Here is a 20,195-nt window from a genome sequence, read left to right as displayed (position 1 = left end):
AATTTAACTGTTTCAAAAAGGACGGTAGATTTTTTTTGTTTGTTATGGCATCTTAATTCTTAATAGATAAGCCAAAATTTTTAAATTATCTTACATTTAGCTTTTGCCCCATCATGGAAAATTTTTTTTTTTATAGATGGGAATAGTTATACTTGTATGATTCTTGAAGTGACTACTGTTCCAAAAACCAGGAATATGTTCATTTGAAGAAATGTGGAAAATATCCAAGTGCCAATATATGAGCCAAGATTATTGTTGCTACAGTCTGAATACTTAAGACACATAATAGATTTTTCTTCAAATTAGTTTTTCTTTAAATATTTTGTACTAGGTTTTGAAATTTAAAATTTCAACTTTTCCCTTTTAATAACAACTTGGATTCTCATACTAAATGATTGAAACAGTTTATCCTAATTTTATCTAACAATGAAACAGAAAAGACTAACTGCTTTTCAGGATAATTTGCTGGGAAGCACCTTATAATTGTCATTCATTGTATTTTCCTGCAAAATTTTTCTTGTTGGATTTTGTGAGGATTCAGTCTTATCATTCTTTTTCAAGCCCAAATACTTGACTACCTTGAAATGGTTGTACATGTATGATACTTAAAGTTTCTTCCTCTTTAGATAGGTATTGGTGGCAGTCTATTGTGTTTTTTTGTTTTTTTTTTTTTTGCTGAGGCAATTGGGGTTAAGTGACTTGCCCAGGGTCACACAGCTAGACAGTGTCTGAGACCAGATTTGAACTCGGGTCCTCCTGACTTCAGGGCTGGTGCTCTATCCACTGCACCACCTAGCTGCCCCCAGTCTATTGTTTTTATTAAGCATTTAGTATGTGTAGAACATTGTTCCAAGTGCTGGAATTTATTTTATTCTTTCTGCATCTCTTTTTACTTGTGATTTGTGATGCCCGTCCCCTTCCTCCATTATAAAAACTGAGAAGTTACCAAGACAATATTTGGCTGGGCCAGGGTGGGGTGAGGAGGGGAGAATGAGCTAAATTCTATACAAGCTGAATTAGTCTTTGCTAGAAAATAGCTCAAAGATCATTCTAATCCCATGCCTTCATTTTACAGTCCAGAAAGAGGGAGTACTTGACTTGTTCATGGTCATATCTGGTCATTTCTAGCAAAGATAGAATTTGAAGCCGAGTCTTTTACTCCAAATAAATCAGTGCTCTTTCTGTTGTACCATGTTCCCTACACACAAGAAGCTTATAGTCTAAAAAATAATGTATCTCAAGTATTCACTGATGAAAATGTGTAGGCATCAAGAAAACTTCAAAGGAAGAATGGTTGCTTCTATGAAATATGTATAGTGTAGTACCATATACTTTTATGTACTTTTGATGCTTAACCAAATTAAAAGCTGTTTCTCCTAAACTGCTTATCACAGATAATCTAGATGTTCCAGCTTGGGTAACACATTTGGTTATGTGCATGTTGAGTTGTCTTTTGGAATACCAGAATTCTTACTCACTTTAAAATGCAATGACATGATTTTATTTCTCATCTTTCCTGTCGGTTTGACTTTTGTGTTTGTGCTTTCCACTTCACAGGCATGCAGTTTGGTGGATATGTTAATAATCAAGCTAGCTCTGCACCAACTCCCTCGTCATCAACTTCAGATGATGAGGAAGAGGAGGAGGAGGATGAGGAAGCAGGTCTGCTTTAGCTTTACACCGGTTCTTGATCTTTTCCTGTGCTAGTTTTCTTTTTCATTTCCACCACATTGGATTTCAGGTTCTGTTTAAAACTTGGAAAATTAGTGTTTCAGGATTTGGTAACATGAAGTATGTAGTTGAAAATAAAATTTAGCTTGGGTGAAAAAGGTTGTGAAAACTGAAATGACATTTTTTCCTCCATTTCATAAACTTCAAAACAACTTTCATTTGTAGATGACAGTGTAAGCTTTATATGTTGAGAGAAGGGATTCTGATTCAATTTGCTTCCATTTTCTTGAGCAAAAAAAAAGATTTTTTTACTGGTTATGAAGCTTTTGGCTGATTATTACTGTGGCACATTTGCATAAAGCTTTATGTTATCTGCCTTGCATACTTCTTCAGTGTCAGATCTATAGAGTTGGGTTTGATTTATATTAATAACAGGAATAGGAAGAAATTTGTCAAGGTCACCTACCCATCTTATTAGGTGATTAACAAAACCCAGATATTGCTGTTATTATTATATTTCAGGCAGGTATGTAACTAGTTCATGTATTATTGGTTAGAAGAATATATACATGTGTTTTTCTATTCAAATCTACTTAATATCATTCTCTCTATCCTTAGAAGAATCCTGGAAAAGATTGAGAAGTTTCGTATAAAAGCTATATCTTGCTGGTTTAAGATTGGACCAATAGTATCCATAGCTGTTCTGTTACACTATTATTATTCCATCATACTCTGATCAGTGAGATTTGCTTTGTCAGAACTTTGTCAGAACATATGGCATCATCTCTCTTTCCTACATGGTATTTTTTCACTTTTTAAAAAATGAATGTTTGAGAGGAAGAACAGGAGAGTCATTCCATTTTTACTATAAATATAAAAATGCATTTATATGTTGGAGATTTTATCAAATGTATTTATTTTCCAAAAATCTTAATTATGTTTCCTGTTTTCTCATTATGAGCTTTCTTTCATTGTGTTTCATTTTGGATGGTATTCTTTGGTCTGTTACCTGTCATTTGTTTGCCAGCAAATAGGGATTATTGAAAATTTTACTTGCTTAGTTTAATAAAAGATTTGAGAGTTTATTATGATAATGGAGGCTCCTTCACTATCTCCCTTTGCTTGAGCTAGATTTTTTCTTGTATCTCTACTAGTTAGAAAATCTTTGAATAGTTAATATGTCACATTTATACCGTAACTTTTTTTTTTAATTTTAAATGTTTTTGGCTAAGATAAAGAGATGATTCTCTTTGCTGAGAAAAATATGCAAATAAATTGGTACAAGTCCCAAAGAGTTAAAAGAATAGATTTCTTTCATCTGAGTATATCATGCATGTGTGCTGAGTTTTGTTCAAGAGTGCTTTTATTGGTTTTTATTTCTGCAAAATCTCTGCAGTTTAAATGAGCCACTTTTTGTTTTAGCTCCATGAGCATGACTTTGTGCTTGAGAATTCAAGTAAAGGAAGAAGCCATTATGATAGCAAAGAAGAATACCACATTACACTTAAAATGGGAATTAAATTAATTCTAGTGTCATGGAATTATGTGTTTTTTTTTTTTAATTACATCTGATTAATGTTTTAGGTGACTCAGATAATCATTAAGTCATAGGATCCTACATGTAGAAGGGTGTCCTTTTACAGATAAGGAAACTGAGGTGCATTTAAGTGATGTGACTTGCTTATGTTCACACAAGCATTAAGTAGCATCATATCCTGGATTGACTTCAGCAGTCTTTCCTCTGAATTATATTATATTGTCTTCCAGTTTGTAAAAGGAAGTATTATTTGCACATTTTCTTCATAACTTTAGATTGTTTAAATTCTAAGTTGTAAGACTCAATTCTTATATTGGGTATGTCCATCTTTATAACTTTTTTGCGCATTAAAAAAGAATAAGATGGCAAGGCAACAAGCATTTATTAAGCTCTACTCTGTGCCCAGCATTATTCTAAGTGTTCTTGGAGTCAGTAAATGTTTTTAAATATAATGAATACAAGTTGCTTGGAAAGAAAGATTTAATTTTAGAGAATCCTGTATTTATTTATACAGTATATATACACTCAAATGTTCACTGAAATGCTATGTTTTAACCTAGTCTGTTTTGCTGATGAAGTTTTTGGAGTATTTTGTAATAGTGAAAATTAATTTTAATTTTTAAAATGAGATCTTGAGATTTGAAACCCTAATTAGGGGATAAACATCAATCAGCTCATATCTAAATAAAATGGAACAATTGACAATTCAAACACTTGAAATATATACCTAAAAATGAAAATAATGAACATGTAGTTTTATCATTAAATAATGTTGAATTCATCAATTTATATTAGTTTCCAATAAAAATTTATCTTGCATATGTTATCTTTTAGACTTTTCAAATAACTAATTACAAGTAATATTAGGAAGTATAATAGTTAAAAAAGCAAAAGGCTTTTTATAGCTTTTTTTTAAAATAGCTTTTTGAATCATTTCCCCTTAAAATTTACTAGAATCTGATAGATCAGTACATTCAAAATCTAGGATGTCAAATTGAACTAAATCTGCCATATGATTGATGATTAGAAGATTCACAATGTTCAGAATATCTGATTCCTTTTGTTGTATCTTGCCAAAATATACAATTTAGTTGCCCTATTAGACTAAAGACAATTATCTAGCTTAATGTGCAAATCTGAAGTCAGAGACACTTTCATGGTTAGAATGAAACATTTTAAGTGCTTTTTTTTCTTCTTCTTTCTTACTTATTCTTGGCTGAGTTCATTTAGAATCATTCCCCTTCCCTTATCCTGCTTGCATTAATTGTTAATGATCTCCAGGCAAAATAATTTGACAGTGATGTTTCTGCATTTTATAGTGAGTTAAAGTTGATGGAGTGAGAAGGGCTAGGATGATGATTAACAGCCAATAGTGGTAAATAGCTTGTTTTAGACACTTCATAGTTGATCCTAACATTGGCTGTGGAGTGTAGGTGCCAGTAGCATTTTCATTAACTGGTGAAGAAGAGGGAAGAAGAATGAAGTTCATGGCACTATTAAAGATAATCAGGTTTTTATTTTAATACCCTCAAAAAATAGTGTGGCATTAGTATTAAATATTTTGTATAAGAGCTCTATTATTGCCAGGTTTCCTAGAAAGTAGAAATTTTTTTTTAGAAACTTTTTAAACTTATTTACATCTTTTTGTTTGTGAACTATAACTCTTCTGGGCAAAAGGAAAAAAAAAAAACACAGAAAAACGGGGCAATACATTTTAAATTTAGATTTTTGTTCTATCATTTAAAACTCCTTTAGATTATAATGAGCTTGTTGTATTTGTATTTTTCTTTTATGTCTGTCTAATGAATACAGTCATACTCCATGGAAGGAAGGAAGGAAAATATTATTCAATACCAAACTTGTGTTCCCTTTTCTATGTGCTAGGCATTGTACTACGCCCTGGAGATACCAAAGAAACAAACAAAACAAAAACAACAGTCCTTTATCTGAAGACGACCTGAAACTTGAACATTTCAGTGAAGTCATTAGCCACTGCTTGTTTTGTTCTCCAGTCTCTTTGGTTTATTTTCACCTACTTTCAACTTGATAAACTGAAAAAATTTACTAGGAAAAAGAAAGAAAAATCTAGTAAGTTTATGTCTTCACATTGATTTGATTTGGCAGAGAGGAGAGAGTGTATTTCCCTGAAGTCTTGATTTTCATCATTAGCTTAATAATGGGATGATAATTATTTTAACTGTAGTAATTCAAACTACCAACTAAGTTATCAAGAAGGGGATTACCCAAATTGATAAAATTACAAATTCATAAACATGTATATAAACATCTGTTTTTAAATGGATATAAATAAAAGGGGCAGCTAAATGGCCTAGTAGATAACACACTGGGCCAGGAATGAGGAAGAATTGAGTTCATATATGATCTTGGACATTAGCTGTATGACTGGACAAGTCACTTAACTCTGTTTACCTCAGTTTTCTCATCAGTAAAATAAGCTAGAGAAGGAAATGGCAAACTACTTTAGTGTCTTTTCCAAGAAAACCCAAAATGGGTCATGAAAAGTCAAACACTACTGAAATAACTGAACAATAAATGAATAAATATAAATATATATATATATATATTATATATATATATATACACACAAATTTTGAGGGGCCCTATTAAGAAAAATCAACATTTTATGCTAAATCACCCCAAAAGCTTATATTTTAAAATTATAGGGAACAAAAATAGAGTATTTTTAAAATTTTTCTCATTTTAAAAATTATGTCTAAAATATATTCATAAAGTAAACAAAATTATCTTATGTCAGGAACAGCTGTCAGAGTCAGATTTTTTATGTTTTGTGGAATGTTGCTCTCTGCTCTGAATTATTAGAAAGCAAGTTTAAACTAGTTTTGAGCAAATATTAATCCTCCAGATTACCAAAGCTGACAAAAGTCTTCTGTTGTTCTAAATCACTGCTTTCGTTCTTATATTAATTTTTGTTCTACATACCATCTTTTATTCTCTGAGAACATTGCTCTAGCTGCTGTTTTTAAGCCATCATAAAACTGAAAATGAGAAATATAAGTTTAAAAATAAATCAAAGAAAAGATAAAAAGAAAGTTGTTTAATATGATTGCCCAGTATACAGTCATCAGTGTTCCTCTGCTCTTTCAGTTTAGTAACCTTATATAATTATCCCATCTCCATCCAGACTTTTCCCATTGTGGTTTCAATATATCATGGGTCACCATAAGAAATTTAATGGGAATTTGGGGGGAATTTTGTAGAAGATACAGACACATAAAGGCCAGTAGACAACACAGAAACTATGACTAAATGCTTAATCCAAATTTTACAATAAGATACTGTAAGCATTCCATAAAGAAAAAGAAAAAAATTCAGATTTCTTCTCTGATACAAAAAATTTTATTCAGAGAATATTTTTTAGAAATGTATTTTGATACAGGACAAATGGTCTGATCTCTGTGGCAATTGTGGGGAGAAAGGGTCTTTGTACTGTACAGGATTTAAGAGATTTGATCTGGTAGACAGAGAACCTGAAGAACTTTGGATAAAAATTCACAATATTGGGCAGACTACAACAACAAAAAACATTCCAAAATAAAGAGCCAAAAAGCAAAATGATTATTTGATGAGGCTTTACAGATATTTGAGGAAAGAAGGAAAATGAGACAAAAAGATAACCAACTGAATGCAGAATTCTGGGAGAGAGAAATTTTTTATATGAGCAACAAAGAAATAGAAGAAAATAAAATAGAAAAGACAAGAAATTTCTTGTCTAAGAACTGTACAAAAAAAATCTTATAACCATGATGATGTGATTACTGATCAAAGCCAGACATCCTAGAGAATGAAGTCTAATGGACCTTAGGATGAATTAAAATCTATAATATTGTTGAGAGAAATAAGAGAATCAAACATGCAGCTGATTCCATTCTTATTTAAAAAAAGAATTAAGAAGCCTCTTAATCAAGGTGAAAGGAGAGGGTGAAAGCTGGCTTGAATCTTAGCATAAAAAAACTAAGGTGATGCAAAGAGAGTGAGAAAAATTGGAGGCAGTGTCAGATTTTATATTCTTGGACTCAACAATCAATACAGACAAATATTTCTCTGAGTAGTCCCCTTGTTTATTTCTTCTTCAAAGAATGCTCTTATTTGATAGGTTTTTTTTCACAAGTTACATGTCAAGATGATTTTTAGCATTCCATTTTACAAGAGTTTGAGTTTTAAATTTTTCTTCCTCTCTCCCTTCCCCTCTTCTGAAAATGGTAGAGAGTTTGATACTGTTTATGCATATACTATCTTATAAAATGAATTTTCATATTAGTCACAGTTGTGAAAGAAAAAATAGATCAAGGTAGGGAACCACGAGAAAGAATAAAGTGTAAATAAATATGCTTTCATCTGCATTCTGAGTGCCAGTTTTTTTTTTAATAAAATTTTATTTTTTGAAATACATGCAAAGTTAGTTTCCAACATTCACCTTTGCAAAAACCTTATGTCCTAAATTTTTCTCCCTTTCCTTTCCTTCTTCTCTCACCAAAATAGTAAGCAATCTAATAAAGGTTAAACATGTGCAATTCTTCTAAACATTCCCATATTGATTATGCTGCTCAAGAAAAATCAGATTAAAAGAGTAAAAACACGAAAAAGGAAAAAAAAAAGAAACAAGCAAACAACAACAAAGGTGAAAATAATTTGCTTTGATCCACATTCAGTATCTGGATATGGATGGCACTTTCCATCACGGGTCTATTGGAATTGCTTTGTATCACCTTGTTATTAAAAGGAGCCAAGTCTATCACATAATCTTGTTACTGTGTACGATGTTCTCTTGATTATGCTCATTTCATTCAGCATCAATTCATGTAGGTCTCTACAGGATTTTCTGAAATCAGCCTGTTCATCATTTCTTATAGAACAATAATATTCCATTACATTTATATGCCATCACATATTTAACCATTCCCCAAATGATAGACATTCATTTAATTTCCAGTTCCTTGCCACTACAAAAAGGACTGCTACAAACATTTTTGCACCTTTTATCCTTTTCTCTCTTTTATGATCTCTTTGGGATAGACACACTGCTGGATCAAAGGGCATACAGAGTTTTATAGCCCATTGGGCATAGTTCCAAATTGCTCTCCAGAATGGTTAACTCATTTCACAACACCAACAATGTCTCCATTAGTGTCCCAGTTTTCCAGAGTATCTCCTCCATTATCATTATCTTTTCCTGACATTTTAACTAATCTGAAGTGTGAGGTGGTTATCTCAAAATTATCTTTTTTGCATTTCTCTAATCAGTAGTGATTTAGAGCATTTTTTCATATTACTATAGATGGCTTTAATTTCTTCATTTAAAAATTGTTTATATTGTTTGATCATTTATTAATTGGGAAATACCTTGGATTTTTGTACATTTGAGTCAGTTCTCTATTTTAGAAATGAGGCCTTTATCAGAAACACTGGCTGTAAAAATTGTTTCCACCTTTCTGCTTCCCTTTTAGTCTTGGCTGCATTGATTTTGTTTGTGCAAAGCCTTTTTAATTTAATGTATTCAAAATTATCCATTTTTCATTTCATAAGGTACTTCATAAGTTCTTCTTTGGCTATAAATTCCTTTCTTCTTTACATATCTGACAGGTAGACTATTCTTTGTTCTTCTACTTTGCTTATACTATCACCCTTTAAGTCTAAATCATGTACCCATTTTGATCTTATTTTGGTATGGGGTATAAGATCAATGGTCTGTGCCAAATTTGTGACATACTATTTTCCAGTATTCCCAGTCATTTTTGTCGAATAGTTCTTTATTCCAAAAGCTGGAATCTTTGACTTTATCAAATAAATTACTATAGTCATTGATTATTGTGTCTTATGTACCTAACTGATCCACTACAGTATTTCTTAGCCAGTAACAAATGGTTTTGGAGTCCATCAGTTCTTTATCTGGTTATAGATAGCATTTGTGTATCCTTTGTACTTGTCTGTGATCATTGTGTTGCTGAGAAGAGCTGAATCAATCATACTTGATCATGCTGTGTTGCTGATACTGTTTTCCTGATTCTGCTCGTTTCACATTGCATCAGTTCATACAAGTTTTCTGATTCTTTTGAATTCTCCTTGTTCATCATTTCTTATTGTACAATAGTATTCCATTACATTTGTATACAACAACTTGTTCAGCCATTTCCCAATTGATAGACATCCCCTCAATTTCCAATATTTTGCCACCAATGAAAAGGGCAAGCTATGAATATTTTTGTACATGTAGGTACTTTTTCCTTTTTAATGATTTTTTTGGGATACGGGCCTAGTAGTGGTATTGCTGAGTCTAGGGGTATGCACAATTTTATTACCCTTTTGGCATAGTTCCAAATTGCTCTCCAGAATAAGTAGATTAGTTCACACCTTCCTCTAACAGGGCATGTGTCCCAGTTTTCCCACATCCTCTCCATCATTTATCACTTTCCTTTTTTCTATTTTACTGGATAATCTGATAGATGATAATCTCAGAATTGTTTTAATTTGCATTTCTCTGATCAAATGTGATTTAAAGCACTTCTTCATACACTTATGAATAGCTTTGATTCCCTCATCTGAAAACTGCCTGTTCATATCCTTTAAGCATTTATCAGTTGGGGAATGGCTTGTTTTCTTATAAACTTGACTCAGTTCTTGATATATTTGAGAAATGAGTTTTTTGTCTGAGACACTTGCTATAAAGACTTTACTGCTTTCCTCTTTTCTTCTAATCTTGGTTGCATTGGGGTTTTTTGGTACAAAAATTTTTAATTTAATATAATCAAAATTATGTTTTGCATTTTGTGGTTCTCCTGTTTGATCATTAATTTTTTTCCCTTTCCTTGGGTCTAGCTGGTAGACTTTTCCTTAATTAATTCTTTTAATTTATTTATGGTATCCTCCTTTAAATCATGCATTCATTTTGAATTTATCTTGGTATATGTTGTCAAATGTTAAGCTATATCTAGTTTGTGTCCTATTGTTTTCCAGTTTTTCCCAGCAGTTTTTGTCAAATAGTGAGTTCTTTTTCCAAAAGCTAGGGTCTTTGAGTTTATTCAGACACTAGTTTACTTTTTGACTACTATATATATCAAGTTTCTTCCACTTATCTGCCACCCTATTTCTTAGCTCTCATTTGAAAAAAAAAAAAAAATCCAATCGTATTTAAAAATACTAGGTTCTTATTTCAAAACTATAATGTTCTTTATCAGTTTTGATCATATCAAATTATTTAGATTGCTAGCTTCAGTTAAGAAGCCTATTGATCAATAGGGTGAAAAAGGAGTGTGTCAAAGCTGGCTTGAAGCTTAACATTTAAAAAAAAAAAAAAAAAAGATCTTGGCAACTTTCTATCACTTCCTGGCAAATAGGGAAGGAATGGAAGCAATGTCAGATTTTATATTCTTGGGCTCAAAGGTCACTGCAAACAGCAAATGGAGCCAAGAAATTAAAAGGTTGTTGCTCCTTGGAAGGAAAGATACGGCAAATCTGGAGAGCATGCTAAAAAACAAAGCCATCACCTGGCCAGCTAAGGTTTATAGTCAAAATTATTGTTTTTCCAGTAGCAATGTAGAGCTGTGAGAGTTGGACTATAAGCAAACCTGTATGCTTCAGAATCAACACTTGTGAATTGTAGTGCTGGAGAGATTTTAGAGTCCCTTGGTCAAATACTAAAGAAACTTAATACTTGAGTCACTTAATAAGAAGACAGGACTCAATGAAAAAGACCCTGATGTTAGGAAAGTTTCAAAGCCAAAGGAAAAGGATGAGATGGATAGTGTCATGAAAACAACTTTGAGAAATAGGGGGGATAGAAGGGTGTTATGCTGTGGTCCAGAGGGACATAAAGAATTGGACCTGAATAAATACATGAACAACAAAAATAATTCCTCCACAGAAAAAAAGATAAAAAACTCAATCATATATTCTATAATTATTTAATAAAGTACAAAATTTAGGTAAGGCTTAAAATATTTGTGAATTAATCTTTTCATTTTCACAATAGTACTAAATTTGCTTTAAGTTTTCTTTTTCTAAGATTGGTTTTCCCAATAGTCATTTAACCAACCAACTTGATTGTTTAAAACAATCTGATAAACCACTGCAAATAAGTAGCAAAATACAACATTTCCTCTAAAGCTACAGTCCCCAAAGGAAATCTGCAAGAGACAGAGTTTAATTAGTACTGTTCATATAAATTCGTCTGCAAGGTATAAATTGAATTATTATTCCATCATACACACTTAATCCTGAATACAAGTTTAGAGAAAAATAGCAAGATTTTTTTAAAAAATTGTATCTGGTGCTTATTTGCATGAAAAATAAATACTTGCATATGCTTGAGTGGGAAGTGGGAGGAACCTCTGCTCTTATAGGTCTACCCTCTAACTGTAATCTCATCTCAGTTTTTCTCTATGGGTTTTATATTTACTCAGAAAAAGCGTTTTGAGCCTAATCATAAAACGGAAAACAGTTTGATTTCTGTAGGGTAGAGGGTAGATTATTAAAATTTTTTCCCAATAAGTTCTGATAGCCAAAACTCCAAGAAACTTGGCCAACAGTTGATTACTATTTTGTCACAGCAATCCAATTAAGAGAGTTTTTCATATTCTTAGAGAAAATGAATACAGTACCCAGACCTATGATATCATAGACCTTAAACTCATAATGCCTTAACTGAGGCTCATTTGTTCATTTGCTTTTCAGGGGAAATAAGATCATATAGTCCTTGCCACTAATTAGATTGATATTCAATTTGACATTTTTTTTTTTTAATGTATTACATTTCTTTGTGTGATCAAAATAAAATGGTTCCTTGGAAATTTTCAATTCCTTTGACACTAAAAAAAAATTTTTTTTTTTTAAACAAGTAGATTTTCTTCAAAATTAGAAGATTGGCAAAAGAATAGAAGAAAATTCTCCAAACCTCAACAGTCATATTTTTTGGACTAAAATAAGAAAATAAATGTATAAATTGTGTAAATTTAACTTATATGCTCAGCTCTATTAGCATTCCACATCACTACTTTTTTTCCCTTAGTTGTCTCAAATGTCTTCTTTTTCCTATCTGTAACTTTGTTTCTTTAAATTATTATTATTTTTTTACCCTTAGCACTATTAACAAAGAAATGCAAAATATGTTCTTTAGGGAATTTTGAAGTTCAAGATTAGTAAGTTTAGCTTTACCTCCATTAGTGCTACCCCCATTTCCTCACCAGTTAGGGACCTACTATTTTGGTATCCTTTAATTTTTTTTTTTTAATTATTAAGCATATATTTTTTTCTCTTTTCCCTTCTCACCTTCCTCTTTCCCCAAAGGAAAAACAAAACTCTTGTGACATATGTAGTCATATGTCTCATTCTATCTATTAGTTCATTACATCTCTGCCAAAAAGTATTTTTGAGAACCATCATTGGTTCTCTGGAGTGGAAGGAAGCTCCTAAAGTCATTTAGAATTGTTCGTTTCTAAAATGTTAAAATATAATTCTGCATTTATTCATAGATGTCTACCCAGGTTTCTAATATTTCATTACTTTCACTATCTAATTTACCAAGATATGATCAAAATGGATATGTCATTTAGAAATGAGGGGTGATACTATAAGCAAATTAGGGGAGCCTTAAATATGGATAAGGAAAGAATGTGTAGTCAAATAAGAGTTAAAGAACATTATGGAATGTTAAACAATAATTTTGATTACATTAAATTTAAAAGCTTTTGCACACAAAACCAATGCAGCAAGGATTGGAAGAAATGTAGGAAACTGGGGAAGACAGTCTGTGTGGAAATTCATAAATGGTCAAAGGGTAAGAATCGGCAATTTTTAGAAGAAGAAATGAAAGCTATCTAATCATGAAAAAATGCTTCATTAATAATGATTACAGAAATGCAGATTAAAGCAACTCTGAAGTATCACCTCACACCTCTCCAATTGGCTAAAAGAAAAACAGCAAATATTGGAGGGAATATAGAAAATTGGGACACTAATGAACTCTTGGATGAAGTTGTAAACTGATTTGGCTGTTTTGTAGAGCAATTTGGAATTATGTCCAATGGAATATCAAACGGTACTCTTTAAAATGTGGGAGTGCCCATCAATTGGAGAATGGCTGGACAAGTTATGACATATGTTTGTGATGGAATACTATTGTATCATAAGAAATGACCAGCAGGATATTTCAGAAAAATCTTGGAATATTTAGATGAACTGATGCAAAGTAAACTGGGAGGAATTAGAAAATCATTGTACACAGTAACATCAATATTGTAATGGTGATCAGCTGCAAATGTCTTAGCTATTTTTATCAATATGATGGGATCACAAAGGCAGAAATAGTGACTTTGATAATTTAATGTAATTTCATCTCAAGGCATCTTTTATCTTAATGTCTAAAAAAAATTTTTTTAAATACTTTATATAAGGAACTCAATATTTTTATAGGCATTGATAATACATTACAGCAAGGATTGTTTTTTCATATTTTTAGTTCAATACTTAAATCCTTAATACACGGATTAAATCTATTGTTTAAGAACTCAGTGTATATGAGTAATTAATATGGAGGAGATGTTTTCCTCTGGTTCACCAACTAGCACCCAGAACACAATGCATGAATAGTTATCTCTAGAGATAATTTTCTTGGCCTAATTGTCCACATTTAATCTCATAGGACACATGGGAAGTATTTTATAGATGGGGAATAAGAGGACAGAGGGTGGTGGTAGAGGTGGGACTGAGGAGAGAGTATTAAGGCCAAAGCTAAAGAATTGATTTTGGAAGTTTTTAGAGAGTTGTTAACAACAGAAGTTACTCCATAACTGTGATGTCTAGCCCTCTGTCTGATTCTAAATATAGAGTAAGTTTTATTTGTCCTAGAATTATGAAATAACAATGATTTTTTACATTTTCTTAATATTTTATTTTCCCCCAATTACATGGAAAACAATTTAATATTCATTTTTCAATTGTAAATTAAATTTTTTTTCTTAAATTTTTGAGTTCCAAATTCTCTTCCTTCTACCCTTTACCCCACTGACAAGGAAAGCAATTTGATACAGTTTATATGTGTGCAATCATGAAAAACATTTTTAAAAGAACTTAAAATTCAAGGGTAGAACAGTGCTTGTGTAACAAATGGTATCAAAGAGCAAGGATAACATCTATGTTTGTGGGGTTCATGTTTTAGCAAGGTGTGTACTCCTAATATATTCCCAGAATCCTGTGAGGTAAATAGAACAAGGAATATTATCCCCACTTTATAGAAGAAACTGCTTCACTGCAGGTAAATAACAAGAGAACCAGGCAGAATGAAGTTTACATCTCATCTTTATAGAAGTAAAGAAGCCCTATTACAGGCAGCTCTTAACTGAGCCTTGAGAGGACACATTTATGGGTGGGGCTTTTGTTACATTTGGTTCCCTTTTAAAAACTTATATTCTTTTGTTTTTTGGCTGCTTGTATATCACTTTTATGTTTTCTTCCCTGCCCTAAATGGATGTTTACTCATAACTATTTATTTCTGGTTTATTCTCATCCCATTCATTTCCTTTTAAACAGAATTCATGTTGACTCAAACTGTCTTTAACCTTAGTCTTTTTATTGATTTCTCAAGGCAAGACTCTTACTCTAGTCTACGAAAAACATCTTTATCAGACTGCCAACAGCTTTTTATAAATATTTGCCATTTTTATTAATGTCATTTCGATTTTCTTTTCTTCCTAGCTATTGACAGTTCCTCTACAACTAGCAGTGCTTCTCCTGTGCCCAACAGTTTTGATGTCCTAGAAGGTGGGAACTATCCAGGTGACACAGTGGGTATGTTAACTTAATAATTCTTGTAAAAAATTATGAACTTCCAGGGAAGACCTTGTACTAGAATAAATCATGAGATGAATCTACTTGTTGACCTTCTGCCTAGTGTTTTTGTTTTTTTACTACCACTGAGCTAAAATGGTTCTTACATTTTTTTAATACAATAAAATTATTTTAAAATGCAAATTTTTATCTCATAGACTATACAACAACAGGCAGCATCTGTAGTTTGCCAGTCCCTACATTTTATATGTTATAATATCAAAAAAGCAGTGGTTCCAGGGACAGCTAGTTAGTGCAGTGGATAGAGCAGCAGCCCTGAAGTCAGGAGGACCTGAGTTCAAATCTGGCCTCAGACACTTAACACTTCCTAGCTATGTGACCCTGGGCAAGTTATTTAACCTCAATTGCTTAGGTGGAGGAGAAGGGAGGTGGTTCCACACATGGCACTCGTTTAAATAATGAAAATATGTTTTCCTTGTTTATGTGTGTTTAAAATACACAAGGAAATAGCATGTTTATCATTTGCTTCAGTTTATTCTTTTAAGCATCATATTTCTTTTAAAGACCTCTAAAACAATTTCATAATATTATTATTGTGGAAAAGATGTGCTAATTTCTTTTTAAGTTGATATTTTTATCTCTCCACAAGATAATTTTAAAAAAACAAATTTCATAGTAATCCCTCTCCCTCTTCCCTTTTTCCATTAATCTCAAAGTTTATTGGGATTGCCTTGAAGAACTGAATCACTGAGAAGAACCAAGTCTATCATAGTTAATCATCATATAATTTTGTTGTTGCTTTGTACAGTGTTTTCCTGATCCTGCTTACGTCACTCAGCAACAGTTCGTGTAAATCTTTCTAGGCTTTTTTTTTTTTTTTAAATTTTAATAGCTTTTTATTTACAAGTTATATGTACAGGTTATTTTACAGCATTGACAATTGCCAAACCTTTTGTTCCAATTTTTCCCTTCTTTCCCCCCATTCCCTCCCCTAGATGGCAGGATGACCAATACATGTTAAATATATTAGTTTCTAGGCTTTTTTAAAATCAGCTTGTTAATCATTTTTTATACAGCACTAATTACTTCCATAACTTATTCAACCATTCCCCAATTGATGGACATTCACTCATTTTCCAGTTTCTTACCACTAAAACAAAAAAGGGCTGCTAAAAACATTTTTGCATAAGTGGGTCCTTTTTCCTCTTTTTTGTAGAGACATGGATGAATCAAAGGGCATACACAATTTTATAGCCCTTTGAGCATAGTTCCAAATTGCTCTCCAGAGTGGTTAGCTCATTTCACAACTCCATCAACAATGCATTAGTGTCCTAGTTTTCCCACATCCCCTCCAACCTATATCATTATCTTTTCTTGTCAGCTTAGCCAATCTGAGAGGGGTGAAGTGGTAGATACTTCAGAATTGTTTTAATTTACATGTCTCTAATCAAAAGTGATCTAGAGTATTTTTTCATGTGACTATAGATGGCTTTAATTATTTTATTTGAAAATTGTTTGTATCGTTTGATCATTTATCAGTTATATAATCAGACATAAATTTGGGTCAGTTCTGTTATATTTTTAAAATGAGGCCTTTATCAGAAACACTGATGATAAAACATTTTTCCCCAGGTTTCTGCTTCTCTTCTAATCTTAGTTACATGGTTTTGTTTGTGCAAAAACTTTTTTATGTAATGTGATCAGATTTATCCGTTTTGCAATTCATAATGTTTTGTAGTTCTTTGACCATAAATTCCTACCTTCTCCAAAGACTGATAGGTAAACTATCCTTTGCTCTCCTGATTTGCTTATATCATCACCCTTGAGGCCTAAATCATGTATCCATTTGACCTTATGTTGGGATAGGTTCTGTGCTGTAAGTCTATGCTGAATTTGTGACATAGTATTTTCCCAACAATTTTTGTCAAGTAGTGAGTTCTTATCCAAAAAGCTGGAATCTTACAGTTTATGAAAGAGTAGATTACTATAGCCATTGATTATCATGTCTTTGTATCTCACCTATTCCACTGATCCATCACTCTTATTTCTTAGCTAGTACCAGATGTTTTGATGACTGTTGTGTTATAATAGAGTTTTAGGCCCATACTCTTAGGCCACTATCCTTTGCTTTTTTTTTTTTTTTTTTAATTGATTCCTTTAATATTCTTTACCTTTTTTTTTTTTTCAGAAGTACTTTGTTATTATTTTTTTCTAGCTCTGTAAAATGATTTTTTGGAGTTTTATTATTATGGGCACTGAATAATTAGACTAATAAGTGAAATTGTCATTTAAATTCAACCTACCCATGAGTCATTGTTATTTTCCCAGTTGTTTAGATCTGAATTTATTTATGTGAAAAGTGTTTTGTAATTGTGTTCATATACTTATCAGGTTTGCTGTGGCAGATAGACAACTCCATCATCATTTTTTACAGCATCATAATCATATACCATAATTTTTTTAGCCATTCCCCAATCAATGGACATCCTCTCAGTTTACAATTTTTTTACTATCACAAAAAAAAAAAAAGATTGCTGTAAATATTCTTGAACACTTCTTCTACTTGAATTCTTCTTCCACTGATACTTGAAAGTATTGACCTATTATTGGTCAAAAAGATATATTGTAACTTTGGTCCTACTTCCAAATTGCTTTCCAAAGTGATTGGACCACAATTCCAATAAGAGTATATTAGTGTGCATGCTTTGCTGCAGTCCCTCCAGCATTTGTCATTTTCTGTTTTCTTTGTCAGTTTTGCCAGTATGATGAGTATGAGGTAGAACCTCATAGTTTCTTTAATGTGTATTTACATATGACTATTGCATGTTTGTGTTTCTTCCATTGAGAAATTCCTGGTCATATCATTTAACTATTTAGCTATTTGGAGAACCGAGGTTGAGAAAGGGAAGGAAAGTGATTTACTCTGCTTATGTACCCTTAAACCCATTCTTGATGTTCTTTAAAAAAAAATCAAAAAAAGATGATATTAACTAGCTGGAGAGTTTTGTATGGTTGGGCCTAGCTACATTTTTGAAATTTGTTTCCAAGTGCTGAATCTGTATTTATCTCTTTGTTAGATACGCTTTCTTCATCACCCAGCAGTCCAGCTCCTGCTCTCTCTGTTTCTCAGGCAACAAAACCTGCTAAACCCTTTGGCTATGGGTATCCAGCTCTTCAGCCTGGTTATCAGAATGTAGGGCTGAGTTCTGGAGCACAACCTAGTAACCCAGGATATTCTGGATTCCAGCAGTATGCTCAGGTATGTGTAAGCAGTGACATTGTTTAGTCTGAACTTAATATCAGAATTGTCATCCTAATAGAAGTCCAAGTTATATATAACCTATCATGATTGAATTTCACTTGCCCAAAGGGAAAAAAAAGAATTTTCTGTTGTTATTTCTTCCATGTCCTAGTATGAGACATTTATTTTGGTCATGTTTGTCCCATTTGAAAACTGTATTACATCTTCCCAAAACCATTTTACTAAAGTCTGCTTAGTAAGAAAATAACTTGTGCTATTGATATCACTGTTGACTTAAGCTGTATGATAGTCTTCTCTTCCTTTTCCCCACTTGTAATTAACTACTGCCACACTTAGCATAGCCTAATCTGACACTATTTCAATTTAATAAGTAAGCATTTTTGGTTGGTTTTTACTAGCAATAACAGCTCACGTTGATGCTATAAATTAGAACTTATAAAGCGTTTTCCTCAACAACCATGTGAGGAAATCATTGCGAGTATTATTTTTTTCTATTTTACAGATGAAGAAACTGAGGTTCAGAGAATTTGTGACTTGTCCAGGGTCACACAGCTAGTAAGTGTCAGTGTTAGAATTTAATTAAATCATGGTCTTCTGACTCTCAAGTGTCTGTTGCTTTGGGGAACATAACTTAAATAGAGCACAGTTTCCCCAAGGTTAACAGAAAAGCTTACTACTTGGAATCAAAGGCCTCTGTTTAGCCTACCTTAGAGAATGTTTTCATCCCTCAGAGTGGTAAAGAGTAAAAATTAGAAGCTGGTTGACACCTTGGTTAAAGGATTTAATTTACAGAGAACTAAAGACTTCTAGGGAAAATGTAAAACAAGCAACAAGGAGGAAAGAAAACCATAACATTAATACTAGTAAAATAACAGTAATGATGGTATGATGGTAATAGCTGGCTTTTCAAGGTTTGAAAACATTCATTTAAGCCTCACAGTCCTGTAAGATAGATACTGTAAGAATTTAGTATCATTATTTTACAGATTAAGAAATTTAGATTTAAAATAAACTGTGTTCACCCAATTTGTTAGAATTAAGATTTGAATCCAAATATTCTGATTTCTAAGTCTAATATTCTATTTCACTATTCCTGCTTCCCTCTAGGAACAAAGATTTATCTGATTTAAGCAAATTTCTTTTGTTTGTTCATCAGCTTGGATAAAAAATTTGACTTGATAAACTGGTTTTATTTGACCATTTTTAATCATTTATAATTTCTCCCTCTATCCTAATAAGGAGATAATACCAACTCTGAGTAGATTCTATAGCCTAAAAATTTGAGGGCTGGAATGAAACCAAATTATTTTTATTGTTTTTATTGTTATTGTTATTGTTATTGTTTATTGTTGGAAAAGTCCATAATGTGTCATTTGTTAGAATTAAGGAATAAGACAGTAGAAAGCACAGATTGTATCCTTCCCCCCAAAGAGAAAATGTTTTTTGTTTTCTTTAATTGCTTCCAGAAGTAAAAATGAAAGTGAATCTTCTGTATGTCATTGCACTCCTCATTGACCCTAATTTTTCAAACTAGAAAGAGAGCAGGTTTGGGGAAGTTAGGTTAAAGGAACAGTTGGACAGATTTCTATTTTAGACAAAAAGTGAGGGTGTTCTGCTGGATGACAAGTAAAAAAGTCTTTGGTTCTATTAGCCCAGGGAACATTGTATCTGTTACCAACCCTATGAAATACTAGATTCTCTATTTTCTATTCTCTAAACCTGGCAGAGATTTAGATGACAAAGGCTCTTTACTTAGCTTTATTTATTTATTTATGATGGTGCTTCAAAACCATGTCCAAAATGATACCTCTCACGTAGGTATAACTTGTTAATATGTTTTATTAGTTATATTAGTCATTCTAAAAGAACTTCAATAATTATCTTAGTTTTTATAAAAGCCTGAGT

At 32.1% G+C, this 20,195-nt stretch overlaps 1 protein-coding gene across 4 annotated transcripts in view; it reads left to right on the top strand.

Moving 5' to 3' along the window:
- Window positions 1-20,195, top strand: part of SEC24B (SEC24 homolog B, COPII coat complex component) — a 94,815-nt gene that overhangs the window by 44,388 nt on the left and 30,232 nt on the right. For 2 of the 4 annotated variants that reach the window (XM_051967390.1, XM_051967389.1), the window contains exons 4-6: window positions 1,558-1,662; window positions 14,936-15,028; window positions 18,106-18,287. In XM_051967390.1, coding sequence (XP_051823350.1) covers window positions 1,558-1,662; window positions 14,936-15,028; window positions 18,106-18,287 — 380 coding nt within the window. The remainder of the gene's footprint in view (window positions 1-1,557; window positions 1,663-14,935; window positions 15,029-18,105; window positions 18,288-20,195) is intronic. The other 2 variants (XM_051967392.1, XM_051967391.1) reach the window with 1 other exon arrangement.

The sequence above is a fragment of the Antechinus flavipes genome, chromosome 6 (assembly GCF_016432865.1).
Source record: "Antechinus flavipes isolate AdamAnt ecotype Samford, QLD, Australia chromosome 6, AdamAnt_v2, whole genome shotgun sequence".
Classification (NCBI taxonomy): Eukaryota; Metazoa; Chordata; class Mammalia; order Dasyuromorphia; family Dasyuridae; genus Antechinus; species Antechinus flavipes.
The sequence above is the reverse complement of the archived record's forward strand: the minus strand, read 5'-3'. Positions and strand labels throughout refer to the sequence as shown.